The sequence below is a fragment of the Mixophyes fleayi genome, chromosome 2 (assembly GCF_038048845.1).
Source record: "Mixophyes fleayi isolate aMixFle1 chromosome 2, aMixFle1.hap1, whole genome shotgun sequence".
Lineage (NCBI taxonomy): Eukaryota > Metazoa > Chordata > Amphibia > Anura > Limnodynastidae > Mixophyes > Mixophyes fleayi.
The window spans coordinates 184219666-184240411 of NC_134403.1; the positions used below are offsets into that span (position 1 = coordinate 184219666).

Genomic DNA, 20746 nt, shown 5'->3' on the forward strand with positions numbered 1-20746 from the left:
ATTAAGAAAATACACACAGCAAAACGATAACACTGTGTAGCATACACAGTAAAATCACAACAGTTATTGTGGTGTATCGCATATTAGGAAACCTTTAGACAAGAGTAATATAAAATGGGTGTAGTACCAAAAGGGATTGTGGGGGAGGGTGTGAGGGGGCTAGGGCCACAAAGATAAGCACTGTAAGTATTTAGAGGGTAATTAGGGTGTGTTGAGCCTATAGCAGAGGGGGAGATATGTGTCGGGACAGGGTTAGGGTCATCGCACATGGGTCAGGTCGGAGAACGCGGAGCGTTGAGGGGGGAAGGTGTGTTCCACAGCTAGCCATGGAGCCCAGACTTGACTGAAGACGTGGCCTCTATCATGGAGGTAGTACGTAATCTCCTCCATAGCGGCCACGTGACAAATCTGCCACTTGAGAGCCAAAAGGGATGGAGGTGAGGTCTTTTTCCAATTAAGGGCTATGAGTGATTTGGCTGCTGTCAGGAAGTGGGCAGTTAATTTCTTGGAGAATTTGTCCAGGTCTTGGGGAGGGTAACATAAAAGAAATATCCAGGGATCTTTCGGGATGGGGGCTTCAAAAAGGGTATTTAGGACACTATGGACTGAATCCCAGAAGGTGGTGATAATCGGGCAAGACCACCAAATATGAAACATCGTACCCCTTTGGCCACAGTCCCGCCAACAGCAGGGCGGGGAAGAGAGAAACATTCTATGGAGTCTTGTGTGTGTAATACCAACGGTAATAAAGTTTGTAAGAGGTTTCCTTGAGTTTAGTTGATATAGAGCATGTAGCTATCCCCAATCTCATGCCCTCCCAAGCCTCTTCATCCGGGGGAGGAAACAAGGTCCTTTTCCCTCTCGTCTTCATGAGGGTTTGGAGAGGGAAGGGCAGAAGTGAGAAGAATGCTATATATTTGAGAAATCATGCCCTTGTCCAAGGGATATCTTCTACAAAGAGTTTCAAAGGGAGTAAGGTCCCTAAGAAAATAGGTTGGTGCCAGGGATCACAAGAAATGATTAATTTGGAAGAATTCAAAGGGACTGAGGATTTGGGACGGGGCTTGTGTTTGGAGATCCACTAGCGAAAGCCAGCGGCCATGTTTGGAAAAATCTACTGGAAATTTAAGCCCTGCAAGAGACCACTTAAGGTGGATCGTAGAGGCAGATCCGGGAGGGAACACCGGGTTATGCCAGATGGGGGTTAAAGGAGATATTGCAGTTGAAAGTTTTAGTTTGAAGGAGTTGGAATCCCAGAGCATAGCATCAAATTTGATGGAAGGGATTGCTTTAACAGCAGGGGGGCGACGGGTGGGTGATACGCCCCAGTGAGAGGAGAGATCCGGCAGTGTTAGATGGGCCGCTTCTATATCAAGCCATGCAGTGGAGCCAGAGGGAGCGTAGGAGGCAACGATTTGCGAAAGGTAGGATAGTATAATTTGATGTTGGGAAGGCCTCTTCCTCCTCCAGGGATTGGTCATTTTAAGATATTGGTTGAGACTCTAGGAGATCTATGGTTCCAAATAAAGTGGGTGAGTGCCTTCTGGATGCTGGCAAGGAAAGAGGCAGGGACGGCTACCGGAAGGGTTTGGAAGAGGTACAGCCATTTGGGGAGTATGTTCATTTTGACAGCTATGATCCTGCCCAGCCACAAAATAATAAGGCGGTTCCAGGAGGTCAGGTCGGATTGCCTCTTGGAGAAAAGGGTTAGGAAATTCTCACGAAAGAGGAGGTCATAACGAGAAGTGAGGAAAACACCCAGGTATTTGATCTTCCTGTTCTGCCATTTGAAATTAAAGTTAGCCCGGAGGAGCTCGGTATCCCAAGGGGAAACGTGAAGCAGCATGGCCTCTGACTTGGTGTAGTTTATCTTATAGCCCGAAACATCGCTGTAGTTCTGAAGGAAGGCATATAGGTTGGGTATGGAGATCCCCGGTTGGGTAAGCGATAGGAGGATATTGTCTGCAAAGAGTGAGATCTTGGAGTTCATATTACCCACCTTGACCCGCTGTATGCTAGGATTAGACCTAATTTGGGAAGCCAGAGGTTCAATTATCAGAGCAAATATCAGAGGGGAAAGGGGGCAACCCTGTTGTGTTCCATTTTGAATGGAGAATGATTCTGAGGGAGTGCCATTAATCAGGACTTTAGCAGTAGGGGTGGTGTATAATGCTAGGACGCCAGTGAGGAAGTCGCCAGCCAAGCCGAACAACTCAAGAGCCGCTTTCATAAAGTCCCAAGAGATCCTGTCAAATACTTTTTTAGCATCCAGAGAGAGCATAATAGTTGGGGATCTCCTGGAATTTGTAATGTGGATGATGTCAATGGCACTACTGGTATTGTCCCTCGCCTGGCATCCCGGGATAAACTCTACTTGGTCATACTGGATCAGAGAAGGGAGGAAAGCATTCAGACGGTTTTCTAGGATTTTGGCATAAATTTTCAAATCTAGATTGAGGCGAGAGACTGGCCTGTAGCTAGCACAGTGGAGCGGGTCTTTACCGTCTTTAGGGATAACTACAATTTTGGCCTCTAGCATCTCTGATGGGAGAGGGTCACCTTGGAGAGTGTTGTTATAAAGGGATTTGAGATGAGGGGCCAACAAATCAGAAAATTTCTTGTAGTATGCGGTCATGAAGCCGTCAGGGCCTGGGGATTTACCACTTTTTTGTCCCTTGATGGCTTCATGGATCTCGTCTGTCGAGATCTCTTCAATGAAAAGTGAAAGGGCTTGGTGGGAAAATTTAGGTACGCTGGCTTTGGCAAGAAATTCAGTGATCATGGCGGAGGGGGTTCTCAGTGTTGGGGAGGAAGCGGGAGCCGGGAGGTTATAAAGAGCAGTGTAAAAGTGTAGAAATGCTGACCTGATATCTGCTGGATCGTGAGTTAACTGGTTATGTGAATCACGGATAGCAATAATATTTCTATGGGTTCTTGCTGTACGCAGCCGTGATGCAAGAATTTTGTCAGCTTTGTCTCCTTTTTCATAAAAAGTCTGACGGAGCCATTTAAGGTGTGTGGCCGCTTGTTTAGAGAGAAGGAGGTTTAGTTTGGCTCTAGTTTTCCAGGAGGGCTGTCAGGTTTGCGGGATCAGGGGTTGCTTTGTGCTGGGCTTCCAGGGTTTGAAGTTGGATGGAGAGCTCATTGGTTCTGGTGAGGTATTCTTTTTTGTGTCTGGAGGCCATGCTGATCAAGTGTCCCCTCAAGACCGCTTTGTGGCTTTGGAGACTTCTGGAATATCATTTAACTCAAAGTAGTCCTCCAGTCTAGTCCTAATCTGAGATACTATATTCGTATTGTGAAGAAGGGAGTCATTAAGACGCCAGGTCATTGGGCGAGGTCGGGGTAGGAGGTCAGAGTTGTCAATTATAAAGGGGGCATGGTCAGACCAAGTCAATGGGTGGATCTAGCCCGCCTGGAGGTTTAGGGCCAAATCATGGCTGAGCAGGATCATATCTATACGGGAGTATGAGCCATGGGGTGAAGAATAAAATGTGTAATCGCATGTAGTCGGCTCCTTCACTCTCCAGGACTCATATAGAAGCTGGGATTTCATGAGACTGAGGAGGGATTTAGTGGATTGTGGGTCTGCTGAGAGCGGAACAGCGGCCACCGGGGTAGAACGGTCGATGGTGGTGTTCAGAACAGTGTTAAAGTCGCCCGCTACAATAAGATCCCCCTGTCTAAAACGAGTCAGTAGGGCATCTAGTTTGGTGAAGAAGTGGTGTTGGTGTTAGGGGCATAAACGTTTACTCGTGTACAGAGCTTGTTGTTTAGCTTACCTATCAGAATGAGATAACGTCTGTCTTTGTCAGAGAGAGAATTGTTAAGCTCAAACGTGAGGTGACGTGCCAGTAAAATCGAGACCCCTCATTTTTTAGCTGAGTGATCACAGGCATGGTATGAGTCGGGATATAATTTAGAACGGAGTTCAGAGTGAGAGTCATGTAGAAAGTGAGTCTCCTGTATGAAAATTTGGTCTCCCCTATGATATGTAAGGGTCATGTGAAGTTTACTTCATTTCTGGGGACTATTTAACCCTTTTACATTAAAGGAAAGGACCCTAAGACCCATGTGCGTTTAGGGAGAGGAAGATAAAATGAGAGCAAGAGATAAAAGGGTGAGGTGGGAGATCTAAGTAAACCTGACGTGGTATCTGGGTGGTTCTTGGGGCACATATAGTGGAGAATGGAGCAAAAAAGATCCTTAGCTTATAGTGGTCTATTTGAGTAAGAAAGGGGCGGGGAGAAGGGGATGGAGGGAGGTTGGAGGGAGGTGGTCATACGGCGTAATAGGCCGGGACCTGTGGTGCCAACATTGGGAAGGGAGGCTGTGAGCCAATAAGGCACATAGGTCAGCAAGGGAGCCTAAAGCTCCTGGGGGTGTGGCAGAACATCCGAAGGATGCATCAGGAGGATCCAAATAGTGGGGGCGAGGTCCGCACCCTCCTACTGTTTTGAGACGGGGCGCTGGAAATGAAAGAATAATGTAGTGATGTGCGGAGCAGCCGGGTAGTATGGAAAGGGAAGATAGAAGGGGAGTTTATGGTAGAGGAGTAGTAAAAAGAGGGAGTAATGGGAGATAAGAGGGGGAGGGATGGTGAGGAACAAAGGAATGTATGTATAACACAGTAGCATAACACAGTAATACAACCAGTTATTTAAACTATACAGAATAGACTTACATTACATTAACTCGTAATGAACTAAACAATATTGTAACATCTGGCGCTCTCTTATCATACCTCCCTAGGGGCAACCAGAGTAAAATAGAAAAGATGCCAATTGACCATGTGGGCGTCACGGTGGTGGCCCAAACGGCAAGTATAATAGGGAGGCGCAAAGAGAGGGCACCGCCAGAGGCAAAGGAGTAAATAGGGAGAGCGCTGAGAGTCTGTGAGACCAACCCTCAATAGAAGGGGGAGCCTCAAACAGAATCTAAGGCCCGACAGATAATAACACACAATCAAAACATTGTAACATAGTGAGAGCATGAGTCAGGCCTGTCAACAGTGCATTAAACCAAGCAGGTAGGTGGAGGGGTTTCAGTGTCAAAACGGGCAGGGAAGAGCTCTAGGCCTAAAGAGCGGGTGGGGTCCCGCGAAAGGCGGGAACCCTTAGGTGATATGTAGTATGGGATACGAGCCTTCAGTATGGGGGGACAGATAAGCTATAGTGGACCCAACAGATAGAGTCTTACAAAAGCTACATAGTAGCATAATAGAAACATCAAAAAGCACGGGTGAGGTCCCGCAAAAGGCGGGAGCCCCTAAACAATATGTAGACTTCCTCGGCGGAGGGACAGCTAACAGATGTTGAGGCCCAACATATAGAAACATATATAAGCAACACAATTATTTGGCTAAAAATAAGTTGGCATAGCTTTGGGCAAAGCGAGTCCCCATAGCTGTGTCTGATATCTGATTGTAAAATTTATCATTGTACCAAAAATAATTGTGTTGAAGTATATATTCGATGGAACTCATGATGAAATTAATTTGTTCATTCTTCAAATCCGTGTGATGGCATAAGTAATGGTACGAGTGTGAGCAACCATCCGCGTGGTGGATACAGGTGTAGAGAGATTTTACATGTGCCCAGAATGTAAGTATCCTTCCATTCCATTATATGTGATGTAAAATCTATGCCAACTTATTTGTAGCCAAATGGGGGGATGACTCTATATGGACTAATAATCCCTTCGCTCAAAATCTAATACAATGGTGGAGATATATAGACGACAAATTCTTTGTGTGGGATGGAAGTTATGAAGTCCTCCAGCAATTCCTCAAATAAATTAACAGTAATACACTTAATATGGAGTTTTTAGCTGAAGTTAGTACCCATCAAGTAAATTTTTTTGACTTGACTATCTATATTGAGGACAACTTTGTCATAACTAAAAACTACACAAAGGAAGTCGACACTAACAATTATCTACTAGCCTCCAGTAATCACCATAGAAGCTGGATAAACAACATACCATCAGGACAATTTAAGAGATTAAGAAGAAACTGCACTAATAAAGATATTTTTGAAACACAAAGTGAACTTCTGAGACTAAAGTTTCTAGAAAGGAACTATGATGAGAAATCAGTTAATTCAGCTATGGAAAAGGTGAAACAATTAGAAAGAACAACTATTCTTAAGTATAATAAGAACAAAAAAAGTTGGTGAAACAACTGTCCCGGAAGTTTCTTTTATAACTCATAAGACATCATCCAAAAATATTGGCATATTTTAAAATTAGATGAAGATGCAAAGGATTTTCTGTCTGAGAAACCAGAACTCATCTATAAGAAGGCTAAGAACTTGCGGAACATACTTACAAGAAGTTTCATTCCTTTTTCTCTGACAGAATCAAATAAAAAGGAGTCACATGGATTTCATTATTGTTTGGACTCCAAGGCATGTAAAAGCTGCAATGCTAATCAAACTCAAGCTATCACTCAATTTAAATCCACATCTAATGGGAAAACTTTCTATATTAAACAAGCCATCCAGGGCCGGATTAAGACACTGTAGGCCCCTGTGCTAGGGGTACTGTGAGGCCCCCTTTTGTCAAGCGGACTTGTGCCTAATCCGATATTATTGGGGTCTCCCCAGTAATATCGGATTGGGCATAAGTAGTTTGAGCTGTGTTTCTTTTAATATACCAAATCAGTATTTTCAAAATGCCAAAAAGAAGTTAAATACAAAATTTTATTTTTTCTTACAGGGTTACTTATAAACAAATAAAAATCAAAACTTTGTTTTGCATAATTTCTTTGAAACAAATTGCTCTAAAACATCGTTAAATTGTAAACCCTTTAGAATATCATTTTCTATTGCCATAAGAGCAAGTCTATTGAGTCTTTCTTGTGCCATTGTTGATCTGTATGCATTCTTCAAAAGTTTCATCTTGGAGAAACTCCTTTCTCCAGTAGCATTAGTTATCATCAAGCACATGTAAATCCACAGTGCTATTTCAAGATTGGGGAATGAAGAAGTTAATCCATTGTTTGCTACAAGGTTGTAGATATCAGAAGCCCTTAGAGATTGAGCATTTTGTGTTGAATTCATCAAATTCCGCTACAAAGTTCTTGAAGTGAAGAATTTCGGCCACAAATTCAGGCTCTGTGTCACCTGAGTAAATCTGCTGAAATTTGGCTGCTGCTGTTGAAATGTCTGCATCACTCATTGTTGGGAATTCAACTAGGAAACCAAATAGTGAGTGAACATTTTTGTATGCTTCAATGCGATGTGCAAGATCTGAACATAAGTTATCTATAATGTTGATATGTTTCCACCTTAAACTTCTCTCTTCCTCACAAAATAACATCATTAGCATTACCAACACTGCTTCCTTTTCTTTTCGATTGTCGCTTATGTTCATCACAGTATTGTGCATCTCCAACTTTATCTTGTGCTTTACTTTCAAACACTTCAAACTGATTTCGCTGTGTCATCAAAAAATCTAGTAGAGATTTTAGAAGTTTAATAGCTGTTTGAAGCTCCAGTGTTTCACCTTGAAGTGACTTGCTGACTTGATTAAATCTCTCAAGTATGACAGCCCGGAAGTCTGCCAAGAGAACTGTTTCCAATTTTGCCAGTTGTTTGAGAATAATATTTGCCTCATAACATGTGTCAGCTTTCTGGTTACAATCTTCTGAGATTAACCGCAAAGCCTTTTAAAAAGAGCTGTAGCCTTTAGACAGAGCCTTTACAGCATCAGCCCTTGCAGACCATCTAGTATCGGATGTCCTTTTAGCTACTAATGTAGACTGACTTCCATATTCATCCTTGAGGCACTGAAGCATTACTGACCAACGTTGAGTGGAACCAGAAAAGAAATTGTAAATTTTTTGTATTAGATTAAAGAATGATATAGCTCCAATGCAGCTTTCCACAGCCCATACACCTACTAAGTTGAGGGAGTGTGCAGCACATGGAATGTAATGCGCAAGAGGATTGATATTTGTAATGTGTGCTTGCAGCCCTTTGTAGCATCCTGACATGTTTGATGCGTTGTCATAGGACTGTCCTCTTAGATTAGCTACATCAATTCCAATTTGTTGAAAGTATTTCAAGATAATGTTGGCAAGATCTTCTCCAGTGTGACGTACCATGATGGGAATAAAAGTGAGAAAACGTTCAACAACCTTATAATCTGATTTTTTAACATATCGAACAACTACAGTCAACTGATCAGTATGAGAATTGTCAGGTGTTGAATCAACACTTAGGGAAAAGTATTTGGCATCCTTGAATTCTTCTACAATGGTTTTCAAAACTTTGTTTCCCATAATCTCTATGATTTCCTCACATATTGTTGAAGATAAATATGAAGCTTTTCCTCTACCTTGATTACCATATTTTGCTATATGTGAACTAAGAAAAGGATCATATTCAGCAAGTAATTCAAGAATGCCAAGGAAGTTGCCGTTGTGTTGAGAATTGAGGAGTTCTGTATCGCCACGAAAAGCTAATCCCCGGGATGAGAGAAATTTGATAGTAGAAACTACTCTTTGCAGTACTTTTGCCCAGTATTCCTTTTCCTTTGTGAATTCAATTTTCATCATGGAATCAATTCGTCCAAGATCTTTACCCCTAGAAATCCATGTCATCATAGAGGTCCTATGTCCATTGCTTTTTTCATGTTCTGAAATGCGTGTATAAGCATGTTTCCAATCTGAAAATCCACCATGAGAAAACTGTGTTTTCACTCCATGAATACCATCAAAGAGAACACAAGCAAAGCAACATACATTCCCTGTTGAAGGAGAATACACTAGCCATTCCCTTTTAATTGTTTCACCAGTTATGTGTTTTCTGAATATCAAAGCACGTGAACATTTTCTTCTGTGATTGGAGTATACTCTTTCGGATAGAGAAAAGTCATCATCATGGTGCTGGCATTCCACGGGACCTTGCTTGCACCAAAAGTCACGTACTTCATTTGTTATATTGTCAATTGTCCACAAACCAATGTCATTTTGATACTCAAATGCAAGGTAATCTTTCCTCAGATGAACAATCTCATATTCAATCCCTGTGGCATCTGTATTAGAGACAACCTCAGTAGAGACAACCTCAGTTATTGTGTTATCATTTGATGCACTTGTTGTTGGCTGTGGCTGCTCTTCTCCTGTTGTTGTTGGCTCTGGCTGCTCTTCAGCTACTGTTAGCTCTGGCTGCTGTAATGCTGCTGTGCCTGCCTTGGCTTTAAATCCAAGATCAAATAATTTTGGACATTGGCTGAGCAGTTCTTCATGCTTTCGTGTCTTCTCCTGTTGTCTTTTTCTTTTGCTTGCTCCACTCTCAAACTTCTTCTTCTCTGACATAATTAATCTGAAAAGGTAAAACTATTGACAAATATCAATCCATCAGACCCTCACCCTTTGCCAAATCATCAGATGTCCCTGCTGCAGCCACGTCACCTCCCCCAGTCATTACCCCGCCCTCCAACCTCAGACCCAATGTATCACCTCAGCAGCCACTTGAACTACCCAGTAACATATTTAAAGACATTGTACCAGTAGCGTTATAGACTTTTTATTCATTATGTACTGGCTAGAAGGAAAGAACACTTTCATCCAGATGGCAATTAATTTTCTTTTTAGGATACCCTTAGCAATATAAAACAAGCCAGAAATAAATTCGCTTCAGACAAATTGCAGTGTAAGGAACTACATCATGTACATTAGTATATATTAAATTTTACTTTTAACTTCTCTTTGAAGTATTATGGAAGCTTCCACGCATCATAATAAACAAAATATGCCGATAAATATGGATATTTACTAGCAAACAAGGGGACATAAATGTTGCCAACACCAGGATTATTCTTCCCAAAGCTGTCCTGTCAATCATACAGCTTGAGGGCATGATATAGCATCAATTTCCAAAGCCAGGCCAGAAGAACTGGAAAATGGCAGAAAGCAGACAAAGGGTAGACAAACACGACTTCCTGGATTTGGTTTCAGTCAGAACAGAAAGAGAACACCAACCTATTACAGACCAAACTAAAGATAATTTCATTTGGATTAAAAGCCTTAATTATGGAGGTAACCATGCACCCTCACCACATTGATGAAGAATTAATTGCACAACATTCTCACTCAATGCTCAAGCCATATAAATAAGAAAAATATATATGAGAAGAAATAAAATGTAAGCACATTAACATTGTATATTTTTTACCTGAGGTTACCATTGTAGCCGAGACATTAAAATGACTTACATTAAATCATATCTTATACCAAACGTTCATAGCGCACAACACCCTTAGATGATTAAATCATACCTAGCTATCATGCAGACAGAAAAATCTAACATTGAAATACATAGTACAACAGCCAGCCTCAGTAAACTTACAAATTATTCTGTAGAATAAGAAAGTGTCTATCTGCAGCCAGTGTCGGTATCCAAACAGGCTTTCATCAAAAGCCCCCTGAAGATATGTAAGTACAAAACTAATGCAGAATACAGACACTTTTCACTGACCCTCTGCACATAAAATATTCTATAGTCCTTCACCAATAGCAACAAGCATATATTAACAAAGATATTTCGCAATAGCACGAGTCCATTATAATAGCGACATGATGTAATATCTAACATGTTAACAGATCATCCCAAAGAGACTTCAATATTATGGCACAGTTCACAATTCACAACATTGCCAGCACATAGGGGATGAAACGTCTTCTACTTTAATAATTCCCACCTGTGTGGGTCAACAGTTCTCACCAAAAAATGACCAACAAAAAAGATTCTAGTGTATTGTGCTCCAATGGATTATTACATCACCACGTATATAGTGATTCCCCTGCATGCACAGCAATAGTTCTAAAGTATACCAAATAAGTGTGCAAGTTGAAATTCAAATAGCTCAAGGAACCAGAAAAGCAGTAGATAGAGAGGTATAAAAGATGGTGCTGATAATAATAATGGGGGTCTCTCCCCTGTTTTGGGACTATTGCGTGTGAATGCAATGGAATCACTATATACATGGTGATGTCATAATCCATTTACACATATTAAACTATATATATTTTTTCTCTTATCTTTTAGCTTTTTTGTTATTCATGATCTATCCCACCCCAGTCATGATAAGCTTCCAACAGTGCCAGCCATCCTGCTGCAATGCTCTCCCAACCCTCCCCCCAGTCATCATAAGCTCCCAACAGTTCCAGCCACGCCTACAATGATCTCCCCCAGTGTCACTGTGCCAGCCCAGCCCTCCTGCAATTATCTCCCCGAACAGTGCGCACTGTGCCAGCCCCCAACCCCCTCTGCAAATATCTCTCCCAAAAGTGCACACTGTGCCAGACAGCCCCCAACCCCCCCTGTAATTATATCCCCCACAATGCATGCCAGCCAGCCCCTAACCTCCCCCCTGTAATTATCTCCCCCACAATGCGTGCCAGCCAGCCCCCCCGTAATTATCTCCCCCACAATGCATGCCAGCCAGCCCCCAACCTCCCCCCTATAATTATCTCCCCCACAATGTGTGCCAGCCAGCCCCCCCTGTAATTATCTCCCCCACAATGTGTGCCAGCCAGCCCCCAAACCCCCCTCTAATTATCTCCCCCACAATGCGTGCCAGCCAGCCCCAAACACCCCCCCCCCCTGTAATTATATCCCCCACAATGTGTGCCAGCCAGCCCCCCCCCCCCCCCCCTTGGTATTTCTATCTCCCAAAAATAGAATGTAAAGACAGGGACAGCCAGCCCCCAAGACCGAGTGCTTACCTCCGTCTTCAACGGTGTTCTCCCCAGCTCACTCCCTGCTGCCTGCCTGTAGTGTCCGTTCCGCGGTGCTCTGCTCATTAATCTCCTTAGTAAGAAGATCTCGTGAGAGTGACTCACTCTCATTACTAAGGAGATTAATGAGCAGAGCACCGCGGACGGACCATTGCCTGGCTGCAGCCTGCTGTCATTTCAGGTGAGTGACGTCACCTGCTTCATTCAGTAGGAGTCACCGACCGCGGTACAGGCTGTAGCGCGGCCGGCGGCTCGCTACAGCTGAACATTTAAAAAAATTACTTTCAAGAAAGGGACCCACAGATGCCCGAGGCCCCTGGGCTGTAGCCCAGTAAGACCTCGGGTTAATCCGGCCCTGAAGCCATCAGTTGCAATACGGAAGGAGTCATCTATGTGTTGGAGTGCACTTATGGCCTCCAATATATAGGCAGAACAAAACGCACCTTGAAAATAAGAATGGCGGAGCATTTTTACAATATTAAAAGAGGACTCAAAACTCACAGTATTTCTAATAATTTTATGAATAATTCTCAATGCAATCCAAAACAACTTAAATTTTTAGGCATACAACATGTTAAAAAATTCTGGAGAGGGTACAACTATCTAGAAAATATTTCACATTTGGAAACCAAATGGATATACATGATGAAAACTCTTATGCCACATGGTTTGAATAGCGATTTTGATTTAGGCTCATTTTTAAGTATATAAAATATCCACCCTCCCCCCCCCTGCCTCTTTTTTCTGGAATTTTTATTTTGATTCTTTTTTATACTCTTTTTATACTGATTTTATTCTAGTTATATTTTTTATATATATTTTACACATTTTTGATACAATTTTTCTATGTTTATGAACATTTAATTTTTCTTAATAAAGAATTTATCCAACCAGGAGGACCTATAAATAACCCTTCAGTTTCTGTCCAACATATCCTTGAGAAAGTATAAATTTCGGATGAAACGCGTTGGTTGCTACTATCTTGAACTATTTTGAACCTCATCAGCCACTGTTTCTCTGCGGGTCAGTGTCTCACTTCCGCGTGTCAGACACAACAACACGAGTTACAAGCCAGACCAGGGATTCATTCTGATGCAGTCTGGCGCTATACCCTGGCGTTTTTAGCTGAATTATATCCGGACTGTAAGCGACTGCTGAATGCTGAGGACCTTTAATTACGCTAGGGACTTCTAGGGTAAGAATATAAATTTTTCTTCCTTTTTTCCTTTTTGATATTCTTGGAGCTGTATATTGATCTCTATCCCTTCAAAAACTAACTATAAATATTATCTGTTGTCTGTCAGTTTTTTGTTTTTGTTTTTCACTGCGCCCTTTACTATATACAACCATTTTTTAATGTAGGAGCTGCAATCTGATGAGCGCTTTCCTCATATTATTATTACTACACTTAAACTAGTGTTGTCCATATATCAGTTAAAACATATCATAAAATGCAATAAACAATAAAAATCAAACTCAAATAACCTATTAATCCTAATCACTAATAAAATGCTGAGCCCAAGTTTCCCAACAACTTTGCTATTTTTAAATTCTTAAGCCAAGCCTGTACAAGTGTAGTTGCATCATTCTGTGAGTAGTGAATTAGCGCCAGAGAGTTGAGACAATTTGTTTATTAGAGGTAGGATTGCATGTCTGACCACTGCTTTATTGGTGAAAAGTGAATCAAACCAAACCTGAAAACTGTCGAAGTAATTTCTCCAATTTATCCTCCTGGTCCTCCTGACCCCAAATCTTGCTGCTCTCCTGGGTTTGTTCTTCTGTCTCTTTATCATTTACATATTCACACAGTTTCATATTTTGCAGGCACTGCCTTCCTGAATTTGCTGCTGGAGATACACAATTAACATGAAGTTGTTAATTAAATGTAATGCAGGTTGCAAAAGTGTAAATCAGGAAAGCTTTCCACTCACAACAACACTTAAGTTAGGGGAATTGTGTTTGGAAGAATGTGAAAACGTTGTTTCCATTAGGCTCAAGATAACAGTAGAGCTTTACTAAGCACTCTTCTGGTGGAATCCCACAGGTTTCTCAGCATGGTGTGAACATAAAGGGCCTGACTCATTAAGGAAAGTAAAGCCAAAACATTAGTAACTATGAAACCTTTGCAAAACCATGTTGCAATGCAAAGGGTGCAAATTAGTTTATTATTTTGCACATATGGAAAATACTGGCTGTTTTTTCATGTAGGAGGGAAATATTTGATAGATTTATTTTATTATTGCCATTAATAGTTGATCTAGGACATGCTCTACCCCAATTATAAATCTGTCCTCACATTTTTGAAAATGTCTCCCCCTCCAATACAACATGGTTTTGCCAAGGTGTAAAGTTAATATTTTTTTTTGCTTTAATTTCCTTCATGAATCCTTTCCAAAGTATTTAAAATGGAATACACATGGGCGTTATTGGAAATGTATGGGAGACCATGGATGCAGCATGTACTAATTTTAGAGCTGTTATTTGTTTTTTGTTATATGTAGTCATTAGCTATTGCATACTTGCCTACTCTCCCAGAGTTCCCGAGAGGCTCCCGAATTTCGGGGAGTCCTCCCGGACTCCTGGAAGAGTAGGCAAACATCTCGGATTCGCCGAAATTCACAGCATTGAATGGCAGGGGAATGGCTTAATTGCGTCATTAACACCGGCACCCGCTATTCAATGCTGTGCCCCCTCCTACCCCCAGTCACATGACTTATCCCCCGGGATCTTACGTTTTGAAAGCTGGCATGTATGCTATTGTGCATACAGAGGATTGATCCATATTGCTGAGCTCTGTCAGAGCAGCGTGCATATATGCATGATGTATGAGTAAACCAGCCTTTGTTAAAAAGGTTTTACAATATGCTAAATCTTATATTATTACATATTATAGAAATTTGTATAAAAACAGAAATTATACTTTCCAATATATACCTCATATATACCATACGTACCAATTAACTGTTTGAAATTCCCAGCATAACATGTGGAATTGCTAGCACAATAGTAACATTCTCGCTGTATTGGTGTATTTAGTAGTTAAAGACTGACTCCATGTGGACATTTTTAAAATTTCATTCCTAGAGGAGTCACATATAAATTCTAAAAATGTTCCCTATTAAAAAGGTCATATAAATAGATTCAATATCTGACATGCAGAAATCTCAATAAAGCGAGCTCTCCTCTCCATTTTATAGTGCTATTTCTTCATAACGCTATCTAAAACCATGTTAGAGTAAAAGTGGTGCTGTCAGAAGCAAATGTTATGGAATATTGGAATGATTACATTTTAATGCACTTTTATGCAGGTGAATACTTGGTAGTAAGTGTCAGTGGTCGGTTTAAAGAGGGGGTATATAGAAGAAACACTGTATTTTCATATATGAAAAAAAATAATTCCCAAAAATAATTTGGGAATAATATAGAACACACACCCTCCAAGCAATGTAATTTTTCTTTTACAAAAGATGTGCTGCTTTTGCCCAAATTGTCTCTCAGTAAATATTCAATAAACAGGATAACATTTTATATATATATATATATATATATATATATATATATATATATATATATATGACCAATTTGTGGACAATTTTTATTCTACAGACACGGAGAATCTTAGCATAGAAATTATATTATATTGGATAATGCACTCTTACAGCTATAAATTATAGGGATATTAGAAGTCACCAAAAAGTTATGTGACCATATGTATGCACAAAGTCACCAGCTGGAAGCTTTTATATAGGTCACAGAAATCCGAGGTGACTTTTGATATCTATAATAATTTACAGAAGAGAGTGCATTATTCCTTTAATACACATTTTCAGCTAATGAGCACTACTGTGATGACATTGTGATGCTCAAATTATAAGCGATTAAATCAAAACAGATAATATTTATCTATATTATTCTTATGTGTGTATTCTACACAGAGACAATACTGTGAGTATAAAGTTTCACAATCTAGACCAAGTTCTGAAGCACATTTTAGCATGGACAACACTACATATAATCTGTAAATTATTGTTTAAAAATGTCTGAAGTGTCAATCCTTATGGAAGCTGACAGATTAGTGTAGGAGTTGACATCATGAGGAAGCGTGACAAGAAGAAAATACTGAAATGAAAAGTAAGTGTATAGAAATAGATTTAAAAGTGTTGATTTACACTCCAAAGGGGTCTTTTACAGTTGGACAAGACTAAGGGCTAGATTTGCTAAAGGGTGGTTTGCTCAAACCGACGCTTTTTGGATATTTTTCAGTGGTTTTGAAACTGACGGTTTTACTAAACCCAAACCGCCGCTAAAATGGCCAGAATTGACATTTTTCAAAACCACCACTTTACAACCGCCATCCTGATTTTAACAATGATGAACATGGGCAGCACGGTGGCTAAGTGGTTAGCACTTCTGCCTCACAACACTGGGGTCATGAGTTCAATTCCCGACCATGGCCTTATCTGTGTGGAGTTTGTATGTTCTCCCTATGTTTGCGTGGGTTTCCTCCGGGTGCTCTGGTTTCCTCCTACACTCCAAAAACATACTAGTAGGTTAATTGGCTGCTATCAAAATTGACCCTAGTCTCTTTCTCACGGTCTGTCTGTGTGTGTTAGGGAATTTAGACTGTAAGCTCCAATGGGGCAGGGACTGATGTGAATGAGTTCTCTGTACAGCGCTGCGGAATCAGTGGCGCTATATAAATAAATGGTGGTGATGATGATACAAACAATCGGAATTATTAAGCTAGGGCTTTCAAAAATGCATCAAAACAGCCATTCAAACGGCCAAAATAAAAGAGGTGGTTGTGAATGGCGAGATTGATCAAACACCATACTGTTTGAGATATTTTGCCATTCAGGACATAAAAGGAAGCACTATTGCCATTTAAATTATTTGGGCAATCATTATTTTTTGATTATGGGGAAAAATTAATTTAATATTAACTTATGAGGGAATTTTTTATTTTAGATTTTTTTAAGGGGACACTATTATAGCATTATATTATGTGGGAAATGTGAATATATAATATTATTAACTTATTGTTAATGGTGGATATAATTATATATATATTGCACAAATTGTCATTAATTATTGCCCTGATAATATAATAATGAAATAATTTTATCCACTTAATATAATATATTTTTTTCCCCTCATAAGTTAAGATTTAATTCATTTTGCCCCTTAATCAATAAACAATGACTGGCAAAATAATTTAAATGTCAGTGGGGCTTTCTCTTATGTTCTGAATGGCAAAATAGTTCAAACAGCATGTTTAAGCTATTAAGCCATTCTGAAGCAGGTATTAAGCAGGTCTTGTCTTTTGGACGCTGGTTTTGATGGCGGTTTCATCCAAACAGCCGGCGGTTTAGTTTTTTCAATCCGCCATACATTGCCAGTCATTTTAAATTGAAGACTCAAACTGCCCTATAGTACATGTGGCGGATTGGACCTCTAAACTGCTGGCGATGGGTGGCGGTTTCAAATTGCCACCAAACTCAATTCTTGAAAAATCTAGCCCTAAGTTTAAAGTGCAAAAAGGGAGCTTATCTGTTGCATCTGCTAGCCTCCTGGTGCAAGATCCCTTCTAATGATGATGGTCATCAGCATGGACCTTTTATTGTATTAAAAATAAATAATAATAAAAAGAAATGAAAAGAAACTTCCACTGAAGAAGCTTAATCAGCCCAGACTGCTGCAAATCTAGGCTGCTACTGGCAAAATTAAGGGGGAAAAAAAAGCAAGGCCCACCGTGAATTTAGCAATACCAGTACTAGGCTTTGCCAGTCAGTGCTGGTGGCACTATAGCAGAGAAACCTACACCGTGGAGTACCCATGCCATAGTTCCAAACCAGCCCTATGCCAGACAGGACAGGGTTGAATTCTCTAGGGGGATTGGTGCTGCAAAAAAAAAAATGTTTCCCCTAGGTATAACCAGCCTTGTGCTAAAAAATATTAGGGCTATTCTTACACCCCTGGAGCAGTATGTGTGGGTAAAATTGTTTTAATGAAATTAACCATTTTGTCTGTTATACACTACAGGTTCCAGCATGCCCAGGCCACCTTTAAATGTTTGAGTATATTAGCACTTGGTGAACCACAACTGCCAGCATGCCTAGACACTCAGGGCTCTGTAGTAAACAGACACACAATTAACTTTTATTTGAAATATAAACACCCCTACAATGCCCTCTTTTACCATCGTTATTGCTCACCTGTATCCATGTAGGAATCACTGGCATCTACTTCTTCTTAGTGAATATGCAATCATATTTATAACTGCGCAATTTCTCATGACCAGAACCCTAGGGGATACAGCAATGCCGACCAGTCTAGGGCTGGATTGGTATTATGGCAGGGGGACTCCACGATGCCGGGTTCACTGCTATAGAGCCACCAACCCTAGCTGGCAAAGCCTAGTGCTGGTACTAGGGGGAATCAAACGCTGTTTGTACCCCCAATTTTACCAATACCAGCCAAGGCTGCCATTCCCAAATTGGGGGAATGTACGCTTTTTGTCCCCCTAAATTTGCCAGTACCAGCTGTTTAATATGATTTTTTGTTAAGGCCTCATAAGGCCTTTGTTCAGCAATTTATTGTAACTTACATAGAAATATTATTTGCTAAAAGAGATTATTCATTTTTCTGCTGATTTGCAGTTTTACAAGATGTAAGCCCATGGCTTGAGGTTAAGCTGACATAGAGAACACCTGAAGAATGTATCAAGATATGAGAACAATAAGTAGCTTCATGTTCAGCTCATTGTGTGGGAGCTGTGCCCTTGTGGCATATAGGAGATGAACCTCCAGCTCCCCCTGAGATAAAAATAATAGGCTCATCTGTCCTTAGAAGGGGAAGCAAGTAAACACCTCAAGAATACGTGAGAAAGTTAATCAGTAGCGCTTCTCATAGACTAATGGTATAGACTATGCTTATGACATAGGATTCATTTATTCAGTAGGCTATAAAAACTTGTATCTTTGTATCAATAAATCAGAGAATATTCCTTGTATACTGAACTTGGTCTGAGTCAATTCTCTTCAGCTGATTGAAGCGCTTCCAGATATACCTGACACCACAGGCAAACTTGGATCAGAATTTTAGATCTAACACAGCCTAGGCTGCAGTACAATGGCTGGTAAGGCTTTATTGATGTGGGCACGCTTTAAAAAAAAAAAAAGTGACTATTTTTAGAGTCGCTGAGTAGGATACCCTTTAAGCATATCTAAAGAAAATGTACCTATTTTGCGTACTATTCTACATCGCACATATCATAACATACATGTGGCTCGGAGTAATAAGCAAACTACAGGATGCAATTTACTCTTAAATTGTACGTGTAAACTGCGTCCAACCCTACATAAGGCACTGAGTTATCACTTTATTAGGTAAAATATCCCTCCCTAATAGCGAGTTGCTCTCCCATTGGCCAAGTCAGGGCATGGAATTTACAAGTTGTTTCCGATTATAAAACCCTTATTTGGGTGGTGGCTTAATCTTGAAACACCAGTGTGTGAATCCCCAAATCCTTGATACACTCATGTCAGTGCATCTGACATCCATTGTCATGCGGACATGAATGTAACTTAAATACTTTATATAGCCCATTCACCATATGGACAGCGCTGAAACACAAATCATTTAGAACCTGCTTAACTGTTTAAACAGATTGAACAGTCAATTATATATGGTCACACAGTATTGTTGGGGAAAGCAAACTATAAAAATGTAAAAGTCAAACTCACAGCATAGATGGACTGATTGGAATGGAATAGGTTTATCTGAATAGTACAGATCTATATATCTGATGAACCACCACAGCATGAATCCAAAATATATTCAAACAATCGATAATTTTTCTTAAAAATACTTACAGTTCCAAGTTGGTGTCAATTCTCCTCTGATACTTATATTGCTTAACCACTGCTGAGCAGATGCTGCTTTTGTACACAATCTGTCCAATGAAAACAACAAACTCAAATAAATATCTGAATTTGCAAAAAAAAAAAAACTATATCACTACGCACCTTTTGGATAAGAGGACATGTAGGACTCACATTTAATATCTTTAAGGAAACATGTGGACAAGTGCCATTCATCCATAGCATTGGATTAATTTTTAAAACAAATTGTTAAACACATCCCGTGCCACCTTGAATACGTTAATAATTATCATTTATATTTAGCATATATAAAGATAACTATAACTACATGTCTTTTAAAATATTTGGGCTGTTTACATTTGTAACATTATTCTATTATTTGGTCCTAGGATTGGGATGGAAAGATGGTGAATATATAAGCAAACATGGCTGCTTTCCAAAGGCACACACAATTCAGGTGTAGAGATAACGCATGTTTTTATACTTGACAAAAACAAAATGGGCCCTGATATTTCTAAGAATAAAAAAGGAAAACATGAAGGCTTCGCCAATATGTACATTGAGTTCCAGGATTTTTCACAGAGTAAATAGGCCAGATATGTACGCCTAATGGGCAGGTGGTCTTAACATTCAGACCAAATAAACAGCTGTCTACAATGAAAGTGTATGTTTAAAACAGAAGCAATTTCCCTTTACCCCATACTTCCCTTCATTAATTAATAAAATAAATCAGTAATAAAAAAAGCATGTAAAAATCACAACAAATGTAATTTAATCTTAAACAGTTTGTAGTCCTTGCTTCTATTTTAAAGAGGTTATATAGAACCTGTGTATTAACAACTGATTGATGTATTTCAGAACGGACCTAAAGAATTTTGAAAGGACTGGTAGTGAAGAGCACAAAGGATAGTTGTGAAAACAATTTAAGCAAACCTCGAGGATACATATATGTATTTACTAAATGATTAAAAATATAAATTAAAGGATCTATGCAAAAAGGAACATTGTAGAACAGATATGTTAATAAAATTGTGCACATTGGTGATCACCATAAAAAAAGATAAGAAAAAACCCCAAAACATAAATACATAAAATATAATTTAAAAAATTCAAACAG

At 40.0% G+C, this 20746-nt stretch overlaps 1 protein-coding gene across 7 annotated transcripts in view; it reads right to left on the bottom strand.

Moving 5' to 3' along the window:
- The window catches only part of TEX14 (testis expressed 14, intercellular bridge forming factor), a 427022-nt gene that overhangs the window by 138892 nt on the left and 267384 nt on the right, over positions 1 to 20746 (bottom strand). For 6 of the 7 annotated variants that reach the window (XR_012688029.1, XM_075195065.1, XM_075195067.1 and 3 more), the window contains 2 exons: positions 19621 to 19700; positions 13441 to 13593 (listed from right to left, as the gene is read on the bottom strand). Coding sequence is in view for 6 of the 7 variants with exons in the window: in XM_075195065.1 (XP_075051166.1) it covers positions 13441 to 13593; positions 19621 to 19700 (233 nt within the window). In the remaining variant the exon portion in view is untranslated. The remainder of the gene's footprint in view (positions 1 to 13440; positions 13594 to 19620; positions 19701 to 20746) is intronic. The other variant, XM_075195063.1, reaches the window with a different exon arrangement.